General features: G+C 46.6%; 1 protein-coding gene across 1 annotated transcript in view; it reads left to right on the top strand.

The window, feature by feature from the left end:
- Nucleotides 1–4,344: 4,344 nt before the first annotated feature.
- Nucleotides 4,345–25,051, top strand: part of prkdc (protein kinase, DNA-activated, catalytic subunit) — a 39,771-nt gene continuing 19,064 nt past the window's right edge. The window contains exons 1-44 of the mRNA XM_079754555.1: nt 4,345–4,592; nt 5,102–5,178; nt 5,266–5,370; nt 5,654–5,728; nt 6,022–6,130; nt 6,267–6,379; nt 7,024–7,123; nt 7,354–7,409; nt 7,540–7,570; nt 7,833–7,990; nt 8,150–8,296; nt 8,752–8,916; nt 9,092–9,260; nt 9,464–9,513; nt 9,699–9,806; nt 10,066–10,215; nt 10,679–10,791; nt 11,153–11,312; nt 11,904–11,984; nt 12,085–12,204; nt 12,578–12,737; nt 13,190–13,299; nt 13,478–13,565; nt 13,695–13,858; nt 14,453–14,605; nt 15,108–15,215; nt 15,515–15,741; nt 15,914–16,008; nt 16,263–16,365; nt 16,644–16,777; nt 17,401–17,631; nt 17,978–18,204; nt 18,496–18,704; nt 19,003–19,135; nt 19,425–19,583; nt 20,089–20,295; nt 20,931–21,119; nt 21,280–21,384; nt 21,758–21,925; nt 22,551–22,678; nt 23,208–23,415; nt 24,010–24,188; nt 24,511–24,679; nt 24,894–24,959. Of these exons, the coding sequence (XP_079610681.1) occupies nt 4,430–4,592; nt 5,102–5,178; nt 5,266–5,370; nt 5,654–5,728; nt 6,022–6,130; nt 6,267–6,379; nt 7,024–7,123; nt 7,354–7,409; nt 7,540–7,570; nt 7,833–7,990; nt 8,150–8,296; nt 8,752–8,916; nt 9,092–9,260; nt 9,464–9,513; nt 9,699–9,806; nt 10,066–10,215; nt 10,679–10,791; nt 11,153–11,312; nt 11,904–11,984; nt 12,085–12,204; nt 12,578–12,737; nt 13,190–13,299; nt 13,478–13,565; nt 13,695–13,858; nt 14,453–14,605; nt 15,108–15,215; nt 15,515–15,741; nt 15,914–16,008; nt 16,263–16,365; nt 16,644–16,777; nt 17,401–17,631; nt 17,978–18,204; nt 18,496–18,704; nt 19,003–19,135; nt 19,425–19,583; nt 20,089–20,295; nt 20,931–21,119; nt 21,280–21,384; nt 21,758–21,925; nt 22,551–22,678; nt 23,208–23,415; nt 24,010–24,188; nt 24,511–24,679; nt 24,894–24,959 (5,970 nt within the window). The 5' untranslated portion in view covers nt 4,345–4,429. The remainder of the gene's footprint in view (nt 4,593–5,101; nt 5,179–5,265; nt 5,371–5,653; nt 5,729–6,021; nt 6,131–6,266; nt 6,380–7,023; nt 7,124–7,353; nt 7,410–7,539; nt 7,571–7,832; nt 7,991–8,149; nt 8,297–8,751; nt 8,917–9,091; nt 9,261–9,463; nt 9,514–9,698; nt 9,807–10,065; nt 10,216–10,678; nt 10,792–11,152; nt 11,313–11,903; nt 11,985–12,084; nt 12,205–12,577; nt 12,738–13,189; nt 13,300–13,477; nt 13,566–13,694; nt 13,859–14,452; nt 14,606–15,107; nt 15,216–15,514; nt 15,742–15,913; nt 16,009–16,262; nt 16,366–16,643; nt 16,778–17,400; nt 17,632–17,977; nt 18,205–18,495; nt 18,705–19,002; nt 19,136–19,424; nt 19,584–20,088; nt 20,296–20,930; nt 21,120–21,279; nt 21,385–21,757; nt 21,926–22,550; nt 22,679–23,207; nt 23,416–24,009; nt 24,189–24,510; nt 24,680–24,893; nt 24,960–25,051) is intronic.

Genomic DNA, 25,051 nt, shown 5'->3' on the forward strand with positions numbered 1-25,051 from the left:
TTTCACCTTCCAACCAATTAGGAACACTGATTATGATTGAGCTGCACCTTGTTTCAAACCAACCATTGGCAGAAGCATCTGATTTGATGTAGTGCACTTCAAAATAGCATTCAACAGCAAAGCTGATTCGATTGTTATTTTCATGGAATTGCTGTTGCTGCTTCAGGGTAACAGGTTTACAGTAGTGTCAGTCCAGGGCCATCGCTGCCAACATGAATTTTCTTATATGGTAATTTCAAAGTTTTTACCTTCAGCTGTCACTACAGGCTATCTCTGGACAGATTTGAAAGGCTTTCATTCTCGTCTAGGGTGCTGCAATTGTCTCTTCTACTTGTTGAGGAATTCCAAGTAAATGGTGAGTTGAGGCTTAAGCTATGAGATAAGAAATTCATTCCTGCATGTGCTCAACAGCTTACAGGAATGGCTTGACTGAGAAGCTTGGATATCAACCAGGTCTGGTCCGAACCCCCATATACCATTCCTATGAAGAGCAGACCAGATCTGTTCCCCAGCAGCCTAGCCGTGGGCAGCAAAAGCCATGGATGCCCAAGCAGCAGCCTCGTGGCTACCAGCAGCAGGAGGAGCCTCGTGACTACCAGCAGCAGGAGGAGCCTCGTGGCTACCAGCAGCAGCAGCAGGAGGAGCAGCCTCGTGGCTACCAGCAGCAGGAGGAGGAGGAGCCTCGTGGCTACCAGCAGCAGCAGCAGGAGGAGCCTCGTGGCTACCAGCAGCAGCAGCAGGAGGAGCCTCGTGGCAACCAGCAGCAGCAGCAGGAGGAGCCTCGTGGCTACCAGGAGGAGGAGCCTCGTGGCTACCAGCAGCAGCAGCAGCAGGAGCCTCGTGGCTACCAGGAGGAGGAGCACCAGCAGCAGCCTCGTGGCTACCAGCAGCAACTTCGTGGCTACCAACAGCAGCCTCGTGGCTACCAGCCCTTGGAGCAGCTTCTACAAGAACTACAACCGCAGCAAGCTCAACAGCCTCGTAGCATTGGGCCTAGGCTATGTACCTTGATTGAGACTATAGCAAGGTTGCTGATAGGTCCTAGCTGTCTGACTCAGCATCTACCTGAGGAGCCTGAAGAACCTGAGGAGCCTGAAGAACCTGAGGAACCTGAGGAGCCTGAGGAACCTGAGGAGCCTGAAGAGCCTGAGGAGCCTGAGGAGCCTGAGGAGCCTGAAGAGCCTGAGGAGCCTGAAGAGCCTGAGGAGCCTGAGGAGCCTGAGGAGCCTGAGGAGCCTGAAGAGCCTGAGGAGCCTGAGGAACCTGAGGAGCCTGAGGAGCCTGAGGAGCCGGAGGAGCCGGAAGAGCCTGAGGAGCCTGAAGAGCCTGAGGGTTCACAAAAGCAGCAGCAGCCCGCAGAGCAGCGGTCTCCGCAGCAGCCTCGATGGCTTTTACTGCAGCCTTTCTTTAGTCAACTGCAGGCTCAGCGGCAGCCTGCACAGCAACCGTCCACACAGCAGCAGTCTCCGTAGCAACTCTCCACACGGCAGCAGTCTCCACGGCAGCCGACACCTCAATGGCGGCTGTGGCAGTCCACTTAAAGGTTCTTGACAATGATGTGGTACAATGCATGGATTCTTTTTGTGTAAAAAAGACGTCCATAACTATGAAACCGTTTCCCCAATTGCATCATCAACATTTTAATGGCCTTGGGGTGAACCGTGGAGGATCCTCAGTGAGTTGAGTTCAACCATCTGCCTACAGAAAAAGAATAAAATGGTTTATTTTAATTGGTGCTGTTATTATTGGCCTGTATGCATTTTCACTACTGATCAGATGCAAGTGAAGAGTAGCTTTCCATGTGTGTATTCTTCAGAGCTCACTGCTCAAAAGGTGTGAACTTATTTTTGGAACACTCCTTATGGAGCCCATAAGGTATTGGTGCATCGTAATACAATGACTACACATTTCTGCTTTTGGTCAAATGTATGGAAGTCGGTAACTGTCCAGGGAATACAATCAATTCATGATTCTGAATCATCTCACCCACCCAATCTGGTCTGTGCCAACTATGGTGAGAAACCCCAGTGGGACATGTTATCAAAACAAACATTCTAAAGTGGAAAAAGTAGATTTTACTAATAACCCATCATCTGCCTTAAAGATGGTTGCTTCTTCAAAGATCAGCTGTCAATGTTTTCAATAACTTTGCCGCTATTGTGCAAAGTTATTGAGGTGCTTCAAAAGGAACATCACGTTTTGGCCTGAGATCACGCAAACGGACCCGTGACCACTAATCTTATCTCCCAGGAATCCTGATCACTTGGTTTATAAAGACGCAAACTATATTAGTCAGATGTATCTTTAAATCAACGTTTCATGAGAATAGCCATTATCCTGGTGTCTTCCCTTGAGTGGCACTATACCCAAGGAAGTTTACCTGATAAAGGTGTTCCTTTGGGCGTCTCCAAGTTTTATATCCATAAATTGGAAACATTATTTAAAGAGCCATTTGGGTGGATTTGAAAGAGTTCAACTTTTTAACCAAATCGTAAAGTATTTGTCCAGGTCTCGGGCCAGGTATAAAATGTAGGAAACTCCACAACACTGAAACTTATGTTGTGTTTAAATTGGTCTACTTGTGCCCTATATATTGCACTATTGGAGTTATACCTTCTTGCATACGGATTGAAACCCAGCAGCAGCAGCAGCAGCTTCAAGAACAGCCAGCACACTATAGGCCTCGGGAACAGCAGCAGCCTCAAGAACAGAAGCGACAGCATCCCAAAGTGCAGCAGCAGCAGCAGCAGCAGCAGCAGCAGCAACAAAGGCAAGAGCCTCGTAGCCATTGTTACGTATTTTAAACACATAAGCTACACACACATAGCCACTAGGAAGTAGGATTGAACACATAGACCTTAATTACCATACATAGCCACTAGGAAGTAGGATCGAACACATAGGCCGTAATTACCATACATAGCCACTAGGAAGTAGGATCGAACACATGAGCTGTAATTACCACACATAGCCAATAGGAAGCAGGACCCGACATTTTAAGATGCAATAACTATTCCAGCCATAGAGGGCAGCACCTTTAGACAGGTGAGGAGGGCGAAACCAATACGTCATATAGGCCACGCCTACTCGGTATTAAACCAGGGCCTGAAGCCGATGAGATCAGAAACATCCGGCAGTCCATACTAGGGAGTTAGGTACAGAGGCCTGCTGTTTGTCGCTCACACGCGTGTCCATACAATTACCCTTATTTTGCTTCATAGTTACCATACCGAAATACTGTGGCGACTCCTCCGGGGTCGCGCAGGGGATCCTGGGAATTGGGGTTGTCAGTTGACAAAAGGGGCTTTTGTCAACTTGTTTTGTTGCTAGGTTAAGTGGGGTTAACGGGTTTGGGGTCTTTATTGGTTGTGTGTTAATTGTGTGTTGTTCCATTGTTGTGTGATCGGGACCATAAGTGAGAGTGTTGTGTGTGTTGGTCAGTTGTCCCGTGTTTCTCTTATGTTCGTCGTCGTTAATAAAGGCAGTCCGTAGTCGTGCGGTGTATGGGGCACGGAACTGCATAACTGCATGTACTTGGTCTCCCGTCTCGTCCTTCCCGTGCGGCTCGCCGCAATACTTTAACAAATAAAGTGAGTGAAAAGCCATCCGGATTAGTCTACTTTCTTCTACAACGCAACACCATCCGCCCAATATGCAGACGCCCCAGCAACCTCAAACGCAGCATACAGAGCTGCTTTTGAACCTGCTGGAGCACATAGCTATGTGGCTTGAGAAACTTAGCTACTTGCCCCAGCAGGAGCCCTGAAGCTACGTGCCCCAGCAGAAGCCTCAACAGCAGGGGAACACCCAGCTACATTCAACAGCAGGGGCAGCAGCCTAACCACACAGAAGTTGTAGGTCATGTTTATTCAACTGAAAACTTGAATCCTGCAAATTTTGAAAGAGGTCAATAACAATGCAGTTTTTAAGATGACAACTTTTAACACTTCCGGTTGATCACCTGACATATTTGCATGTCTAAAGAAAAATAAATGTACTCTTGTTAATTGTTTACATTCTTGGCCAGTAATTTTCAAAGAATTAATTATAGGGAAGCTCATATGACTAATCTGAGTAGGTTGCGTTGAATTAGGGAAAAGGGCGAACATTGACTATTTTCAAACTCAAAGTGCGTTACAAAACAAGGTAATGAGCAAAAAAATGGAACATAAACGTACATGACACTGTTGCGCAGTTGATTCGGAAAGTAGTGGACACGAATAATGCAAAGAAACCCGGGCGTCGAAGAGCATGCTGGGAAAGACTTGTGCAGCGGCTTCTGATTGGCTGATAAAACTTCCGCACACCAAAACACAACAGACGAAAAGCATTGACTCAGGATGCAGCTGGATGCAGCGGAGAAGTTATACTTGGCATGTGTGCTAGCTATGCTTATGGTGGTTTAAGCAGGTGTATTTGAGCTGCAGTCATGTCTTTTAATACCAACGCTTCTGGGGGGATTCATGGAATACTTGTTAAACTACACGAATCACTTACTGACGAAGACTTAAGGTCTGCAGCTTTCAAATGCCAGGACATTATTGGTGATCTTGGACAGGAGTGTTTGCTATCACAAACTGATAATGAACTTGGTAAGTCTAACTATGCTACGAGTGCCCCACTTTCAATCGCCATTTTATTAGTTTGTTGGGTTATGATAAGGTGTAGCCAACGTTAAATTTGCGAATTACCCCATGTTTATAATGTTGCTCAGCAAGTGAAAGTGGTAAAGTCACGTATATGTGTAACGTACATATTGAAATGAGCGACTCGTGAAAAGCGCTGCAAAATACATCAATACAATTAATTCTGTAAAATTAAATTGCTCAAGTAGAAACCAATACAAAGTACAGCCCCAAATTCAGTGTTGGCTAAAACATATATATATATGATGGTAACTTACAATACCTTTTTGACCTGTCGTGAAAGAATGTAGTGTCATGTTTACTTTCAGATGCAATAACTTTCGAGATTGTAGGTAGTCATACTATTTTTGTCATCAGATGGAATCACAACCGATATTTGGTTTAATACCGTATACATCTTCATAATATAATTGTACTTTTAATATGGAATAACGATTTGCCATTCTATGTGAAAGCCCTGCAAACATCCTTGCTGTTCTCAAAGGACTGTGGACTTCTCACCTTCCTCAGAAAGTCTCTTGGAATAGATGAGGTAAATGTCTAACCAAAACCAAACAAATTAAACCAGATATAGTTTTCTGCATTGCATTTGTTAACACAGGCATTATGTGTTTTGAAGCTTCGGGAAACAAGGGTTGAGATTATAAATTTCCTGGAAAAGTTCCTGCAAAGAATGTCATCACGGAACCGGAGCTGGGAGAAGTCTTACGCCGTTGATATACGGGTATGTTGGTGACTCTGGACAAAAATGGCAATGTATAATCTATACATCACCCACACTTGTGAAGTCACCATTTTATTGAAAGGGCAACATCATTTGTCTTTGTGCAAATGTGTAGCACATCTAAACAATAGCAGAACGAGAGATTGAAAGTACCATAAAGTATCTAGAGAAGCGATAAGCTGGCCAGTGATAAACTGTAGGCGATTATTCTTGGATAATATCACACTAATGGAAATCTCAACATGAAGAGTTGATTTGACTTGCTCTTACTTTTGCCCTCCAGGACACTTGCATGGTTGTGTATACAAAGGATAAAGCAGCAAAATGCAGAACTCAAACTATTGAGCTGCTCCTTAAGGTGAGTGTCTCCATCGACGTCCTTCTCCACCAGAATATGTAAACTGACTTAGTTAATGTTGTGAAACTGCAAGTGCTGATTAGAACGGAAGGGATTTTTTGGTTATCTATGTGAGGTCAAGCATTTTAGATTTCTTGGAAATGTTTTAACAAATAGTACCCAACCACCTCCAAAAGAAGCAGGTAATATCCCTTGTTTTAAGTCATCGTATATACACACACACACTCACACTGTATTAAGCCACGGTTTATGATCTTGTACATGGTTTATGACACATCTGTGTTACTTCTTAGGTTCTCTATCTGACCAAGGCTTCCAGTGTGGCATCTGACTTGCGAGTCTGTGAAATATTCAACAGATTCTACAGTGAGCTCTGTCAGAAATTCAAAATCCAAGATTCTGGTGAGTTTGCCCTTTCTATTTTGAATCAGACATTCTTTCTTGAAAAATATGTCAACAATAATCATAGCTTGAAATGAAAGGGGTAAAGCGCTAAACTGCTTGAAAACCCCTCTGCTCCCTGTAACGGTTGCTGCAGTCCTTGGTAAAATCTATGAGTTGCTGGGAGCCCTCGGGGAGGTCCATCCAAGCGAGATGGTGTCCAACTCTGAGAAACTCTACAAGGCCTTTCTCGGCGAGCTGAAGGAACAGGTACGCTCTGGAGATGCCGCCAGACCAGAGCACACAAGACCTGCTGCACACCTTTAAACATTCACCCAGTGGCACTGGCACAGAGCCTGGGCCGGAAACAAAAACTGGAAAGGGGCAGAGTTACGCCTTGTTTCCTGGTTAGTTATGGAGCCTTTCAGATAGGATTTAAATAACTTTATTTATACAGAAGCCATTCTACGTGGTCTTGTCTGAAACCTTACAGACACTTTTTCTAAGGACATCGGTTTCAGGCACAAGAGGTTTTAGCTTGCCTACCCATTGGGAAAAGTATGAAGCCGACTTTGTGTGTACTGTTAGCTGATATAGTGCTTACAGATCCCCTCCACCAGCAACATGGTTAGTGGAAAGGAATTTGAGGTAGTCTACCATCTGATTTGTGAAACTACTGAATTACTCACAATCTTGGGATTTATCTATTTAGTTTAATATGCAGAAACTAAATAATAATGTGATTATTTAATTTATCCATAATTGGCCATCTTTTAGAACAAACAGTATTCATTTCAGAATTAATCCTGTGTAACGAAGTAGACATTATGGACACTAGTGTCAAGAGAGCATTTTCCCTTACCTTGTTCTTGATATATTTGTCTGCAGGATTTCTCATCCTTGTTTAATTTCAGATTACCTCTTCCACAAAAGAGCCCAAGCTGTTTGTCGTGGCAGGCTGTCTGAGAGGCATCGCCGCTCTGTTGGTCAACTTCCCAAAGACCATTGAAGAAGGTGGGAGAAGCTTGGTTATGTCCCATTTCACACAAATCAACGTCCCTCCTCATCAATGTTCATGTAATGTACTAATACCCTGGAAGTAAAAAATCTCAGTCAGCCTTGTTTTGATTATCAGCCTGTGAACGCGTTATGATGCTGTTTGATGGCCTGCATTGATGGAATATTAAAATCAACAAAGTCATCATCTTTTAATTTAACCTATTTGTCTTTGATGTTACACACAGACCCAGTCACATCCAGAGACATTTTCCAGTATGCCTTGAAAACAATCAGCCCACAGGTGAGAAGTCTTTTTTAAATGACAGCTTGGAATTAGACGGTGGATAATATCTCAACTCAACAACAAGTAGTATAGTACAACAAGGTCTTACCTCCAGAACATTGTGTAATATCTCATTTGTTACCCGTAGATGGAGATGAGTCGCTACGCTGTCACCTTTGGTAAGCTCTACCGCTAGGGTTCTTCTGGCTTGAATGTCCCAAACACCATTGTAAGAAAGGCGAGGGCGTATGATTGTTGCATGTTGCACTCTCTAGGACGCTCTCCTTTACCCGGGTCGTGCTACTGCAGTGTTGTCACCCGTCTTCTGGCCCCCTCCTCCTCTCTCTCCTCAGACAGAGGTTAACCAAACGCCCTCTTTTAACTCTCTGTCTGTCTGTCTGTCTCTCTGTCTCTCGCTGTCTGTGTGTGTCTCTCTGACAGCTGGCCTGAAGTTGTTGGGGAAGCACGCAGCTCAGTTTGGAAGCTGTTTGATGGACCACTACAAGGCCCTGTTTGAGGTCATGTCCAAACTCTGTGGCCACATCAACGGGGAGATGAAAAAGACGAGCTACTACGCACTCGAGGCCTTTCTTAAACAGGTGACCGATTTTAAGGATGAAGCTGGCTGTCTCTCTCTCTCTCTTACTGGCCCCCGCTCTCTCCTGTCTTAACTGTTGAACTATTGATATAACTGAATGCTAGGTTATCTACCCCAGTGCATTATATGGTATCACAACTGTTGTTGTTTTGGTTCTCAGGTTGCCTTCCTGGTTGCGGAGAATATCGAGGAGCACAAAAGCACATTGAAATTCTTCATGCAAAAGTTCTGTTCCATAATTAAGACGATGGACTCCACCCACAGAGAGCTCTCCATCGCCATACGTGGATATGGGTTCTTTGCAGCTGTATGATTATCTTATTTATTAAATTATTATTAATACTACAAAACGATTCCCGTTTCAAATATAATACACGCAAACAATTCAGTACATGGTTGCCTGTCAATCTGCTACAGACCACTTTGCCTAAAGAAAGGGGCTTTGGCAAATTCTGGCATGAAAACAGAGTAAAGCAAGTACAAGATTGTAGTTTTTCTAATAGAAAATAAAACTTTTTTTTTTTTAATTGAGAATCGATTGGTAAACGTGAATCTAAAACAAATCGATTTTTCTTCCCCCACCACCTGAATTTAAGGCAAGTTTTTTGTTATTTATTAGTTGTCAATGTAGGAAAACAGTCTAAAGTCCTAGACAACATAGGTGAAGGGTCGGTTTGCACATCCATTGTTTGCAAATCGCCTTTTGGGTGAATGGCGTGAAAATGGCAGCGGCAACACAAGCAATTTCCTCTCCCTCCATAGCCGTGCAAAAAGGTGTGTCCCCAAGACGTGGATCTGATGTACACAGAGCTGATCCAGCGCTGCAAGCAGATGTACCTGACGGAGTCTGACGGGGAGGAGGAGAGCTTCTACCAGCTGCCCAGCTTCCTGGACTCCATCGCCTGCGTGCTCATCCACCTGGACAAGGTAACGCTTAGGCCTTCAGAACACCATGCTGCACCGCTGGGTCAGTGAGGAGTTGTACCAACAATGATGGCATCTTTGTGCTGACTATGCTCTGGGACTGGATAATAGAACATGCTTTGTTATGGGTGTGTATATGGCTGTGTATGATAATGGAGTGAGTTGTTGATGGCTTCAGATCCCCGAGGTGTACACGCCGCTGCTGGAGCGCCTCCTGGTGGTGCAGATCGACAGCTACCCCCAGTACAGCGAGCGGATGCAGAGCGCCTGTGGCCGCGCCATCCTCAAGGTGCTGGTTGCCATGGCTTCCAAAGGGCCTGTACTGTGGAGTTTTATCAGTTCAGTCGGTGAGTTGACGTTCTAGATATATATATAGGTTTTATTAAAACGATCTAGATACGTAGTACTTGATAGTAACAATGACGTACTTTAAATTTGTTCAATTCAATGTGTGGGTGACAGAAACATGTTGAATACCCAGTATGGTGGTGCTTCTCTACTGTGCGGCCTGACAACATGCCTAAAAACCAGATACTCTGATGTGTTTCAGTGCATCAGGGCTTGATCCGTGTCTGCTCCAAACCCATCGTGCTTACAGAGGTCAGATCATTTATCTTCAAGTTAATTTATCAGACACCAATATCAATGTTTATTTATCCTATGAACACCTTAACCAAACATGATTGACAACGATCTTGGCAGCGCTGCTCTTACTTACACGTATTGTAAACCAGGAAAGGAGGACTGTGGTGCACAATCCAGTCAACATCCCTCTTCCCTCTCAGGACAAGAACCCGGAGAACAACCAGATGCTCACAGGCAAGTGGAAAGTCCCCTCAAGCCTGGACTACCTGGGCCTGTATCGGAGCCTGCTAGACTGCGACCGTCTAAAGGTAATCTCTCTGCATGCTCACTGAGTGATACTTGGCGGATGGGTTTATCCGGGCTTCAATGATTATTTTATTTCCCATACTAATGGCTGGCAGTTAATCTGTTACACGTCAGCCTTCTGCGGAAGGGGTGCTTACATGGAGGTTGGAGAGACGAGATGATTTTGACCTGTATGCATGCAGGCCAAAATCAGGTCATAATCTATGTTTTTGTTAAAACAAATCCCAACGAGTCATTGCAAACTGAGTGCTCTTCTCCCAGGACTCAGGATTCTTGGACGGAGCGTTTGAATGCCAGAACAGTGCACTGATCTCCCTGAGCCGTCTGCTGTATGATGAGGTCATCAAGTCTATTCTGCGCATAGTGGAGAAGCTGGACCTGTCCGTCCAGAAAGTCTGTCCAGAAAGTCAGGTTAGCCCCAAATGGCGAGATATATCTGTCCGCGTTTTAAATGCAACCATCACTCTCCCGGAATGGGAAATCCCATGGCAAGAGATTGTCAGAATTGACTATTCATTTTTACCGTGTGTTTTTGATAATGGATTTGTTCGGGCACATTAGATTCAAAATTAGTATAATTATATGCAAGATGACCAACATCATCATCATGCTATCGGCAATATTTCATTACCATTTTATGCAAAAAGCTTTGTATCTCCAAAATATGCAATTTTATATTTAGTCATATTTATTAAATTTATTTTTGTTTGTTCATACTACAATGAACAAATGAGTACTTTGGTTACACTTGACTAGCAGGCCCTTTCAGACGAAAAAACCGGTGGGCCCCTCACTAGCTAACGCCCGTGTGGTTCCATAACAGGGCGTTGAGCTGGTTGTATATATCTATGTTCCTGTTCTCTCCATCCCTCAGGGCCCGGACAACGTCAACATCGTGGTGCTGGAGTCCTCGGACCCCACCGCCCATCTCATGCCCAACAAGGTCAAGGACTTCACCGCCTTCATCAACCTGGTGGACTTCTGCAGGTGACTCCATCCAACACTTAATCCCAACCTTTTCTCGTCCGTCGTTCAACCAGGGCTCGATTGTATAAATGACAGCAGTTCATATCCTCGCGTTACAAGCAATGGTGTTTACCAAGTAGCTCGTCTGCATGCATGCTGCAATGGGTATGTTGTCCCACCCCAATAAATACAGCAGCAAATGTTGGCGATTAGTACGCTATTAAGTATGGTATTTCAAACCTGCATAGCACACTTGGGTTTAAATTGAGAACCTTTATCACCACAAAACGTTGCGGCATCATAGCACATTTTGGTGAACACATGTTGTGTGTGTGTGTGTGTGTGTGTGTGTGTGTGTGCGTGTGCGTGTGTGAATTGTCAGTGCGCTGCTGCTGAGTACCCATGCAGAATACTTTGAGCCCTGGGTGTACCCGCTGAGCCACCAGCTCATCCTCCACTCCATCAGAAACCCCCTGGTCAGCGGCTTCTACAGGCTGCTGGCCGTCTCCATGAAGATGTCCCAGAGGATCCAGTACTACCAGGTATCTGTTCCCCCTCTCTGCTACTGTGGTGTGACTCTACCTCAGGGGCTCCTCTGCTCAGGTGCTTTGACGAGAGATTAGTGTGCTTGGTCATTTTGTGATTTAGGTTACAAATTTAATTTTTATTGTTTATGTTTTTCTTTATTACTGATTGATTATTTTTCCGTAATGCACGTTATCGCGGCATTTAAATACATAGTTGACAAATAACACTATTGAGGGCCCCGATTTTTGTTTAATATGGTAACAATATGCAAAATATGGTGCAAATATGGTAATAATATGAAATATGGTAATAATATGCTAATAACCTAGTACATGTAATAATGACTTTTTTTGTAATTATTTTTTATAATCATGCCCTAACTTTAATGTGGTGGGCCTTGAATGTCTGGTTGGTATCATAGTATGCCTTAGGCCATAAAGGCTGTGAACCACTATTCGGATAATGAGAACAGTATCATCATCATCGTATCCAACATTGTTCTATACTTGCTCTAGGTTTGACTAAAATCGCATCACAAAAACATAGCTGGTAACTGGTTACTAGCAGTGGGTTACTCAAATATGACCTCTACTCTTCTTTTCTAGGGAGTTGGCACCTCAACAACATCATCCGTGGAGCCGGTGAAGACCAACTGCTTTGCCCTGCTCGCAAAGTTCGGCAAAGAGGTCGGCTCTTCTCCCCCCCCGAGGAGTCCTCAAAGCGGCGTGAGTTGTGTGTAGAGGGAAGCAGAGCGGTCTCACATCAGTGCTTGTGTCCTCCCTGCAGGTGTGTCTCCGAATGAAGCAATACAAGGATGAGCTGCTGGCGTCCTGCCTGACCTTCGCCCTCTCCCTGCACCACAGCATGGTGGCTCTGGACATCAAGGCCTACTGCCCAGCACTGGAGGTGGGCATCTCTGTACAGCTCGCTCACCCTGGAGACCACTATAAGCAGGGGTCACTTGTTGCATGAGTAGCCATGAGGTTTGTTTAGCACTTGCATGCAGAGTGAATGCTAGTGGCCATGCGAAGAGAACCCAGGTAAGAAGTTAAGGAGCCAAGATTAAATAAATAAGTGTCGGAAATTGAACCCTTTTTTTAAAAGAAATTTCACAATACCTTCCTTTTGAGGTTTGTTAGTATAATTCAGGATTGCTATCAAATATATTGGGATGTTTGCATAGTTTCAGTACATTTGCACTTTGATTTTGATTATTCACAGTGAATAATAATATTAATTGTGTGTCTGTGTGTCTGTGTCCGTGTGTGTGTGTCCCCAGGCGGCCCTGAAGCTGGGCCTGAGCCATGTGCCCCTGGCCAACGCGGCGCTGGACGCCCTGGAGGCCTGGTCCTCCTTCATCCCCATGGAGGTCATGCAGCCCTGCTACCAGAACGCACTGCCCCTGCTGGACGGATACCTCAAGTCCACCTCCACCAACGGTTCTCTCTTCATACGCTTCAGCAGCATTTCCCTGGATATGAAGATAGAACTATTTTGACTGTGATCAGGCTAAATTAGCCTAATCTATTCCAGATGTATATGCGAGCACGTAAAGCAGTTAACGATACGATGGGATTAGATGTTAATTTAATCCGCTATCGGGCTTTAATTTCCTTACTTTAATTAAATACAAAATTGGTTAATCTGTGATTGGTTGGGTACTTGTTGTCTACAACATACCGTAATCCACTGCACCCCCTAAACTAAACCCAAGGTTCATACAGAGATGGTATTATATTTGCACCTTTCTGTCAATTGTCAGGATTTTCATTAGTTGGAGCGTGAAATATTTAGGGTTTGGATGCCAGAAATCGTAATTGGCCACTAGACTCTAAACTGCATTTGAGTTGAGTCATTATTAGATGTTGTGTTGTTTGTGTGTTGGTTTCAGAGAAGGACGACAGCGGCTGGGAGATGACGTCATCGGTGTCGTCTAAAAGTGAGAAGGGATACGGCAGAGTGATGAGGAGGCTGCTCAAGCAGTCCAAACACCTAGTCATGGTAGTGGCATGCCAAGGGTTAACTTATTACTCACCAGTACTTCTGTATTAATGACCCAGGAAGTCTTCAATGGTTGGGATAAATAGGGTCATGCAACATAAAGCCTTCAATAGTTCAAGGTGGACAAAGTGAAAAAATGCCATGCTTTCTTTTTGTGGCTTCTTCAATGATTTCACAGGAAGATGCTCCCGTTGTCATGGTGAAGCTCAGGGTCGTGCGGTTGCTAGGGCACCTGGGAGGACAGATGAACAGGAATCTGGTGACGGGTAAGGAGCTGCTGTTGTGGAATTAAACGTCCACTTAAAGCTAGCAGAAAGCACAATCCCAACAGCGGGTGTCTCAACCAAGCTCCCAAACTCTGATAACGATGGCTCTCCCTTAACCCTGTCATGCAGTGGTGTCGACGGAGGAGACGATGAAGAAGTTTGTTGCCTGGGATACGGAGAAGAGGCTGAGCTTCGCCGTGCCCTTCTCGGACATGAAGCCAGTCATCTACCTGGACCCCTTCCTGCCCCGCATCAGTGAGCTGGCGCTGTCCACCAGCGACAGACAAACCAAAGTACGTGACCTGGCCACCACGTGGAACAAATACATTGAGCCTCAGAACGGGGAACCTGGCCCAAAGGATGACCGAAATTATTGCAACTGGGGAATTCTTGTTATTTGCTTCAAATTGTAATGGCCTGAGCTCCTTTATTACACCGCAGGTGTTGTGAATTATAAAGCTGCGGTAGTCTAGATACGATTTGAGAAGTCCAAAGTGAAGAGATTAAAATTAGAAGCAGAAGAGAGCCTGATTTTGAAAATGAACCCCGAACAATTCACCCTCGCTCTCTGCTCCCTCCCTGCTCGTTTCATTGTCGCTGAAAAGTGCTGCATGCACGCACCTGTGGGACAGCCATGATAATGCTGTGTGAGTGCATTGCGATAAGAAGATGAACCAATCAGGAAAGGGAGGCTCTGATTGGAGAGAATAAGAACTCCTCAATGTAAAAAGTTTAAATTACAGTCGACCACAACACTGTCTCGCAGAGAATTTCACTCACTTAAAGGAGCTGGAAGTGGTCCACACAGTCGTACACAGGAAGAGGTTTCGTGAACCAGGAGTCCCCTGGTGCCGGCCCGTGACCCCGGGGCTCTGTGCTCCGTGCAGGTGGCCGCGGGGGAGCTGCTCCACAGCCTGGTGGTCTACATGGTGGGGAAGAGCGCCCAGATGGTGGACGATCCCAGCAGCCTGCCGCCCATGTACAACCTCCACAAGAAGCTGTTCCCCGTGCTGCTGCGCCTGGCCTGCGACGTGGACCAGGTCGGTGGTGTGTCCCTGGACCGAAACCAAGTAGAAATATATATGGACAATTAGTGTGGTTGGTTCTCTATATCAACTGCTGGCAATATGAATTGGATCCACCTTCTTCATGCCTTTGTTCCCCTGCGGTTCCTTGTCAACTGGTATGACAAACGTCTAGGATTAAGATAGTAGATTTACAATACATAAGAGCTCTACATGACTTAAGATACCAGATGTACAGTACTTTAGAGCTCTAGATCGAGTAAGATACGAGATGTACTATACTTTAGAGCTCTAGATGGATTAATATAGTAGATGTATAGTACTTTGGAGAGCTGGATGGTGTTATTGGATAAACGATTTATGCAGTTTAATATATTATTTACACTAGTTAGGATAAAGTTGCATGTTTAGCAATGACAGGTGTGATGTGTGTGTGTGTGTGTGTGTGTTTGTGTGTGTGTGTGTGTGTGTGATGTGGTCAACTCTTGTATGACCAAACCTGTGGTCTGGTTGCCAGGTAACGAGGCAGCTGTTTGAGCCCCTGGTGATGCAGCTGATTCACTGGTTCACCAACAACAAGAAGTTTGAGAGCCAGGACACCGTTGCGGTTCTAGAGGCTATTCTGGTAACGGGACGCCTCCATCTCAATGCACCCATGATACGTCATAAACGTACATGTAGGGTCGGATCAGAACTTTACTTGTTATTCTTTTTATAAAATCATTCAAAAAAGTAAACCACTGGTATATTGCATAATTACATTGTGTTCTTATCTTTCAAACATATTTGTAGATTGATACTTACAAAATGATATATTGTAAATACTATATATTATTTGACAGAATTATTCCTTGGGAGATAGTTCCGCCGTTGCTGTTTGAGCATCTCTAGGTGAACGCTGACCCTTGACCCCCGACCCTGCAGGATGGCCTGGTGGACCCCCTGGACAGCACGCTGCGGGACTTCTGCGGCCGCTGTGTGCAGGAGTTTGTCAAGTGGTCCGTGAAGCAGACCACGCCCGCGCAGCAGGAGAGGAGCCCTGCCAACATCAAGTCTCTGTTCAAGCGCATCTACAGCCTGGCCCTGCACCCCAACAGCTTCAAGAGGCTGGGGGCGGCCATGGCCTTCAACAGCATCTACAGACAGTTCAGGTCAGGGGACCGCTACGCCCGTTCACCTTCAGTCTAGACGGGGCATGCTTCGTTTTAGTAGATGTCTACCAGTAATCTTCGTTCCATCAGTCCTCGAAAAATGAAAGGGCGCAGTTACGCCTTGTTTCCTATTCGATGACGACAATCAAGTAAGTGATCTCTGTCTATTCAGGGAGGAGAATGCCTTGGTGGAGCAGTTTGTCTTCGAGGTTCTGGTAGTGTTTGTGGAAAGCCTGGCGCTGGCCCATTCAGACGACAGATCCGTTGGTAATATTTCTCTCACTTTTTTAGTTGAATATCATTGTTACCAAAAATAGAAAGAAATGTATATAACTTAATTGGTTGGTTTTCCATAAATAAGAACAAATAATTATTAAATGCATGCCAAAAGTATAAACATTATTGTTAATAATTGATGATAGCATATGTACTTGAGAGCTAGGCAGTGTTATGGAGTGCTCTGTGTGGAAACGTCTGCAGCGGAAGGCATCATTGAGGTTGACCTAGCGTTTCGCCCTCAGGTACGCTGCAGCAGTGCATCGGTGCCATCGACCACCTGAACAGGATTTTCCAGTACAAAGCTGCCGCTCTCAACCAACACAACGCCAAGAGACGCATCCCAAGGTGGGTCCCCAACACCTGCCTATAGCTTGGGGTTCCAGCCTAGCCACCTGTGGCTCGGTTAATGTGCTGGAAGTATTCCCAAATGTGTAATGTTACATAACCATGGCATATCACAGAGGGTTGGATCCACTACATGCAACAGAAAACGTTAACAAGCATATGAATATGCATGGAACATCATGGAACGTCTTTTTCTGAGGCTTAATGTTCACCTCAATCACCCATACCAACATGATGAAATTATTGACGGATTTCCCTTCTCGCCTGCCTCTATGTAGAGGCTTCCCAGCAGGCGTGAAGGTGTGCCTGTCTGACATGGTGCGCTGGCTCCTGGAGCAGTGTGGCCGACCGCAGGCCGAGTGCCGCCACAAGTGCATGGAGCTCTTCTATGCGCTGGTCCCCTTGCTTCCAGGTGAGCTGTCCTGTGCCCCAGCTTAGTACGCCTCAGCCGTATGGACCTGCTTTGTGTGGAGTTCAGAGCCAACAAGATCATGGCATTCCACAAATTGTTGTTAACGGAAATTCATCTACTTATAACTTTATCTGTGCCTGTTCTACACATGTGACACATGTGCACCCACGTCCAGCCATGTGTTATAAGCCAAATTTAGTTATTTTTGCTGTGTAAATTTGAATGTGATAAAGGGCCCCGAATTTACCACCAGGTGTGAGTGTGATCGGCCATTACAAGTTGTTCAAAACCTTCCCTGCCCTGTGTCTCGTGACCTTACCGGTGGCAGTTTCCACCCAGATGTTTGCTGTATAGATCAGGCAGATTTTAAAACAGCTTGTAAAGGCTAATTACACCCACACCTGGTTGTAAAACAGGGGACCACTATTCATTACATAAATCTGTTGAGGTTGAAGTCTCATTCAATCCCATTCTGAGGCTTTTAAATGTATGCAACCTATAGACTCCTCTATCCTTTACAAATCCTGTACACAATGTCCTCCTGAGGCATATTCACTCATGTCCCACCCTGTAGACTGAACACAGCTGTGGCCTGCGTCTCTTCCCATCGGGTCATCCCTCAGGTAACAAGGCCCCGTCCCAGTGGCTGGACGCTCTGCTCAAGGAGCAGGGGGTGGCGTTCCTGATCGGGAAGTTTGAGGGCGGGGGCCTGATGAGCCAGTCCACCCTGAGGGACCTGTCGGGCCCCTTCAGCGTGCGCACCACCCTGCAGTGGATGGACCTGCTGCTGGCCGCCCTGGACTGCTACAACACCTTCATCAGCCTGCACCTGGTCAAGCCCCACCAGGTCCTAGGTAGAGCCCCGCCCCTCCCCTGGTCTCCCAAGAGTCTGTCTGGTTGTCGGCTGTCGGAACACAGCCAGACGTTGTGCGTGTGTGTGTGTGTGTGCGTGTGCGTGTGAATAGCAATGTATAGCAATTGGTCCTTTAATGCCCCAAAAAATGTTTGATGCATAAACTGTTTGTATGGTTTTATAGTATATGACATTGAATGTTATTAATTAGCTTCATGGATTAGTTGTCTAAGTGAAAGTTACAAATTCATAAAGGCTTCCCGTTCATGTTCACATAGACTCTTCTGTAATCTGTATATAATCGGTGTCTTTGGGATTTATTTGATTTATTCTCGTTGTTCCTCGAGGTTCGGGAGAACAGTCCAGCTTCCGGAAGGCCATCCGGTTCTTCCTGACGGAGCTGGCCACCCAGGAGCTGTCTGCGGCCGAGGGCTGCTTCGCCGTGGGCCAGAAGGGCGCCGTCTTCAGCCCGCGGGAGGTGGAGCAGTACCACTACAGCAAGGGCACCATCATCGTCCGCCTGTTGGAGTTCGCCAGCATGGTCCTCCTCAAATGTGACCAGGCTCTCTGGAAGGTGGCGTCACATGTTATACGTCCAGTTGAATAACTGATTGATTATCATGGCACGCTCCCAGTTGAAACACACAGTTTTTTTTCATGACACGCATAAAGTGATTATAATTGTTGTTCATCCATATTCCAATTCCGTATCTGAAGAATGTGATGTGTTAGTTTCTTTGTTGGTCTTTCATCTTTTTCGCTCATTTTTCTCTGTCTTCCTTTTTTCTCTGACGTTGTCATTCATCTTTCCTCCCTCTGTCCTTCCCTGGTTCCGCCCCTCCCAACGTGTCCCTCTCCCTCCTAGCTCTTGGAGCAGGAGGTGTTCTCCCCTGTGTTCTTTGAGCTGACCGCGGCGGTGGTCTGCCAGCCGTCCTCGGTGGGCTTCAACATGGCCGACGTGGAGGTGATGAAGAACCTGCCGGAGGTGTGTGTGCCGCTGCTGAAGGCCCTGATGGCCTCACCGTACCGGGCCGGCCTGGAGAACAGCCTGGGGACCAAACTCACACGACAGAGGTGGGTGCCTCATCCTTTGTAGAGTACCGTACCCAGGGAAGTCCTTTCATGTTCTGTAAAATATTGTTCCAACTCAATACTCAATGCATGAAAATGCATGCAAGTGTACTATATAATGAACTGGGATTCCATGCAGTTTACGATGATGAGTAATCAACTTATTTATTAGAATTAATTAAAATATGAATTCCTACTTTGCTATTGTGCGTGCGTGCGTGGTTATATCATTGGTTGTTGGAACAAGTGATGTTGCGTGCGTGGTCATGTCATTGGTTGATTAAACAAGTGATCTGCGCAGTGTGGAGGAGCTGTGTGAGATAGACCTCTACAAGGAAGGCAGGCAGAGCAGCCACGACCACATGGAGATGATTCTGTCTGCCTGCAAGCAGATCCACAAGGCAGGCTTCCTCAGCAGCATTCTGCACAGCAAGGTATCCCAAAACAACCGTTTAATCATCATAAAGGGTTGGGGTTTGGGGTAGCATGTTGAAGTCTGTCTTTTCCACTGTGGATGACTTGGGACTTATTTTTACCTCGCAGAAACTTTTCCACACCGACATGTCGTTCGAGCACACACACAAACCCACTTACACCAAGAGACCAGCACATTTATCCTCCACATCGGATGGACGCATGCGGATCTTCTTTAGCTTGCTTGCTTGGCTCATGTTACACCGTTCATTCGGGCCTGCTTTGCTGTTCTCTCCCCTGGCAACGTAGGACGCGACGTACGCCTCGGACCTAAGCTCCAGGCTCCTCATGACGGTGTACAAGGGCATCGCTCCCGGGGAGGACAGGAAGGCCCTCCCTCCCCTTGACATCAACAGCAGGAGGCTGGCCGACGGCCTGCTCCAGCTGGCCTTCTCCCTCAGCCAGCAGGTGGGTCAGGATGGGGTTGGTTCTGTCTGGACTCTGCTCACAAGGCAGACGGGCGGATATCAGGGCGGAAGGGGGCATTTTACCTTATTTATTTATTCGTATTTGTTCTGATCAATCTGGATAAGTGTCCTTCTGAAAGCTTCATCCCATAAAGGGAATTTGTTTTCCTTTGATATAATCTATCAGAGGTAATGAAACAGAAAACAAGGCTTTACTCCACCCTTTCAGTTTTTCTACTCCGGTCTTGTGCGTATACTTGCAGAAGTTCTACTATATCATAGTAGGACCTTTTTGTATATATTGTATATACCGAGATATCTTTTGTATATATTCACACCTTTTTGTGTTGTCGGTTTTTTTTTTACCCCAATGGATTATTTTGTTATTGTACTATAATCTTGAGCACGGTTATTGTAACAGCGAACTTCCCCACTGGGATCAATAAAAAAAACAGAATCTAATCAGCCCTACTCCTCTCCTCTTTCCCATGATGCACCCTGGCCAGAGCGACTCCCTGGTGGAGCTCCTGCTCAACACCATCCGGCTCTCGGTGCCGCTGTCCGGTGGTCGAGGCGGCAACAACTTCCTCTGCTTCTCCCACGGCGAGTACTTCTACAGCCTCTTCCAGACGACGGTCAACGCAGAGCTGCTCCGGCTGCTGGACGCCACCGTGCCGGCCCTCATGAGGGCTGCCTCATGCAACCCCAGCATGGTACGCTCCCGCAGAGTTATGAACCCGCCGAGATGATAAGGTCCAAGGTGATGTAGGACTCTACAGTCGTGCACCCATTGCCTTGGTGGAGAGGTGTGCGTAATGCTGCTGTAGATACCAAACCTGTTGGAAAGAGACATTGAGACTACAACACCAAATAGATTTTTCCTCCCTCTCCGTTCCCCTTCCACCCTATGTTAGCCCACCACTGAGAAATGTTGCATTTCATACACCTGGGATTTACCGGCAAGATTCATTGAAGCAATCATGGAAAAGATGCTCACAGAAATGAGGATGCTTAAGCCATTTCTCGCTGTTATTGTTCTAAAATAACAGCTCTTAAATCGTACATACGGCACCTTTGTAAGGTGTGCGTAATGTTTTGTATACAAAAGCTAAATAATTGATCTCCCCTCTCACCCCTTATTTTCTATTGTGCCACATACGTTGTCAACTAGTTCGTTTTTTTTTAATGTTTGAGCCTCAATTTTCAAATTGACTGAACAATTTAATTGAAAAGCGAATGCTGACGTCCTAAGAGTCCATTCTTGCTGACTGACGATGGTTTCAACGAGCCCTTCCGGGGCAGAGGTCAGTGTTCTGAGGCCGACGTTGAGTGGCTGTGTGTGCTCCAGGTCAGCGTCCTGCTCAACGGCGTGCTGGACCATACCTTCAGAGAGCGCTCTGTCCGGAGGAGCCAGGGCAGCCGGCTGGTGGAGCAGGTGCTGAGCCGCTGGGACAGCCTGAGGCCCTGGTGGGCCACGGAGACCGCCACCCCCGAGAGCAAGACCGCCACGCTGCTGCTGCTGTCCAAGCTGCTGCAGGTCGGTCACTCACTCACTCACTCACTCAGATATATATTTTTTGAATTATGTATAAGTGGGTGTTTCTGTGTTTTTGTTTATAACATGAGTACCCGATACAATCATTTTTGTGGGAATATATTTATGTTGCGTGGTCTAATATATTGTATTCGTGGATCAGATCGACTCCTCTGTGTGCACCAATATCAACCATGAGGCTTTCAAAGTGGTGTTCTCCACCTTCACCACACTGCTGGTGGACAAGACCCTCCCGCTGAATCTGAAGGTAACTAACTAATTCGCGACCTAGAACGCCAACTGCATAATCAATAGTTTAGAATGAACCAACCCTTAAATTCTCCCTTATACATTTTCTGTCTGGAAAGTTTTACTGGTTTGTGGCAAAGATGGGTCAATTCTTTCACTCAATATTACATAACCATCTACAAGAAAACTGTAAACAACGCAAACAAACTTTGTCAACTATAATGTAAAATTATACAGCCTAGCATCTGTTTTAGTCATTATTGAAAGACGGTTCATGATGACTACAAGAAAAACAGTCAAGTTTGTGAGGCGATGTTCTATTTCTCTTTGTTAAACTATCTTGTCTCTAATCACTCACTCATTCACTCATTTACTCACTCTCTCACACACAGAGCCAGGCCCTGCTGGTGTTGCCCTTCTTCACCACCCTGCCCCAGGAGCCCCTGGCCGACCTGCAGGGGGCACTGGAGGAGCTGGTGGCCTCTCACTTCCCCATGCAGTCAGACGAGTTCCCCCGCGGATCGCCGCAGCGCAACAACTACATGGACTGTGTGCGCAAGGTGAGCCAACCAGAGGCCGTAGGGCCACCCAGATGCCCTAGAGCCAACCCGAGGCTGGTGAGCCAACCAGAGGCCCTAGAGCCAACCCGAGGCTGGTGAGCCACCCAGAGGCCCTAGAGCCAACCCGAGGCTGGTGAGCCAACCCGAGGCTGGTGAGCCAACCCGAGGCTGGTGAGCCACCCAGAGGCCCTAGAGCCAACCCGAGGCTGGTGAGCCAACCCGAGGCTGGTGAGCCAACCAGAGGCCCTAGAGCCAACCCGAGGCTGGTGAGCCAACCAGAGGCCGTAGGGCCAACCAGAGGCCGTAGGGCCAACCAGTGGCCGTAGGGCCAACCGTAGGGCCGTAGGGCCAACCGTAGGGCCGTAGGGCCAACCGTAGGGCCGTAGGGCCAACCAGAGGCCGTAGGGCCAACCAGAGGCCGTAGGGCCAACCAGAGGCTGTAGAGCCAACCAATCAGCAAAGAGATGCCACATCTGTTCTCTGTAAGAACAGATATTCTCACCAAGTATTCCCTTTTAATGGCTGATGGTTGCCTCTGGCATTTAAAAATGACATTTTAGCTCTTAAATGTTATCTACACACCACTTTTGTAATACCTAAGTATCCATGTTGTTACTGTTTATAGCTCCTAGATGCCCTAGAACTTTCTCAAAGCCCGCTGTTGCTGAAGATCCTGGCTGGGGTGTTGTGTCAGGACTCCAAACACATCATGGAGGACCAGTTTCAAAACTGTTTCCAAAGCATCGCCAAGCGGTAAGCGAAACTTCCCAGGCTGTCACCATGGCCATTCGTACGTACGTCATTAAGTTTGTTTACGCGTACATCTTGGATTGCATAGGCTGAATAATCATTGAGGCACCAAGAAAGGTATCTACGTCCCAATTACAGTTTTTGCATGGACGCTTCCGTATTAAAGAAAATGAAACATAATTAATAAAAAACGAAATAATTTCAGCAGAGGTTTAATACTTTGATAACGGGACTTTGTCCATCAAGGTACTTCAAAATATTTCGATCACTGTATTTTTTTTTAATGATGAGGTTAAAAAAATGTACCACCAACTTGAGTGATGCCCACACCCAGTTTAAGACCAGTGCATTAGTGTGCTTGTAAACAAACTGACTGAATGGTCCTCATGAGGTGTCACCACAAAGAAGGACTCATGCTTTCTGCGTGTCCACGCGGGTCCGCTGTGGTCCGCTGTGATCCGCGTGGCGTTAGTGCCATCACCCGCCCTGGTCGTCGAGGGCTCCACCCAACCTTGACCTCCGGTCCTCCCAGGTCCAGCCCGGAGCGGCAGCTGCAGCTGCTGTGCCTGGTGCACGGGGTGGTCCAGCGGGGAGACCTGCCCCTGCCCTCCATGCTCCAGGCCATGATGGAGCGGGTGCTGCTGCCCCTGGCCTCCCACTGCAGCCCCGGCGCCCTGGCCCTCTTCTTCCTGGAAAACGTCTCGGACGTCATGGCGCTGCTGCTCTCGCGCTTCACCAAGGTCCTTGGTTGCTCCCAGACGCGGTTGCTTTTTTGATATACATGTAGCACCCGTGGTCTCGACTGCAATGGGTAGATGAGGCGCTAGCATCGCTCTAGGTCCTCTAGGAGGAACACTTTAAAATGACTCACGAATGGGTTTGGTGCTGGTTGAATAGTTAACAATTGTAAGGCCTTTTAGCATCGAAAGTAATACTGGGTTGACAAGGGATTGTACACACAGGGATTTCTGCTAAAATTCGAATCATATGGTTTACTACAGAGCAACCCAAACGTACTGCACACAGGAATACACCAATACATTTGGTAAGGGTTAGGGCACATTTAGGGCATTCAGCAGACGTTTATCCAAAGCGACATCCAATAAGTACATTTGTCAGAAGAAAGCAAAACAATATATCACTGTCGGAACAGTACACATATTCGTAGTAACAAGTGCCAAGCATTTACAATTGCTAGGTTATATAACACAGGCACACACATAGTACAGACACTCCCTATATTTTACGGTCAAATGTAGAGGGGCTTGCAGGGGCTTGCAGCTGTGCCATGATTTCCTACTCCGTCCACTCAAACGTCCTGTCCCGGGTTTCAGTCCAGCGAAGACGTGTTTGAGTCCCAGCTGCTGAGGAAACTGGGCAGCCTGAAGCTGATGGAGCTGCTGTACTCCCGGCTCCCCAAAGAGGAGCTGTACTCCAAGGAATCCCGCGTCAACCAGGCGTACTGCCGCTCGGACCGCACCGAGGGCAACGAGCTGTCCAAGGCCCTCATCAAGTAGGTCAAACCCCCCGTCAACCCACATGAGTCTGATTGTCGCCGTCAGTGTCATGTGCGTTCACAATAGCAATTCATGATATGATATGATGGTGATGTAGCCTCACACCCCACATTGTTTGTAACCATTGGATTCAGACCTACCATTCACATTGGACATAATCCTGTGATGGCACATGGATTGTGCTTCCTTGGTTTCACTATACTGGTCTTCTCTGTTACAATGGAACCATTAAAGGGCACGTTGAGCAGAAGAACCTCTGCCCACGCGTAGCACGGTGAAGTGCCCTGCATCATGGCTGTCCGCCCCCCCCCACACCAGGTTGTCTTTCGAGGCCTTCACGGAGAACATGGCCGGAGAAAGCCAGCTGCTGGAAGCCAGGAGACGGTACCACTGCGCCGCGTACAACTGCGCCATCGCCGTCATCAGCTGCAGCTTCAGCGAAGCCAAGTTCTACCAGGGCTTCCTCTTCAGCGAGAAGCCAGAGAAGGTATGCCCCGGTCTTCGGAGACCGTAAATCGTACACTGTTGATGGTTTAACGGTGAACAATAAAGGACGTGTTTTTATTGCTGATGGATGCTAGTTAAGCAGCTGATAGACCAGACACACATTGTCATACTTTTAAGACCGTGAGACTGTAGTTGTAGAAGACGTTTGCTTTCTTTTAAGATAATTATTTTGTATTTGTACTGTTTTTTTCCAGCATCAATTCATTTTGGAAAACCTTATCGATGTCCAGAGGGCTTATAATTTTCCAGTGGAGATCGAGGTATGTGGCAGCAGATATGCACTACTTTGTGTATTAATGTCCCTTTGTCACGGTTTCTCTCAAACCCCACAGCTCCCCTGTCCTTTCAATGT

The sequence above is a fragment of the Pollachius pollachius genome (genome assembly GCF_949987615.1).
Source record: "Pollachius pollachius genome assembly, chromosome: 17".
Lineage (NCBI taxonomy): Eukaryota > Metazoa > Chordata > Actinopteri > Gadiformes > Gadidae > Pollachius > Pollachius pollachius.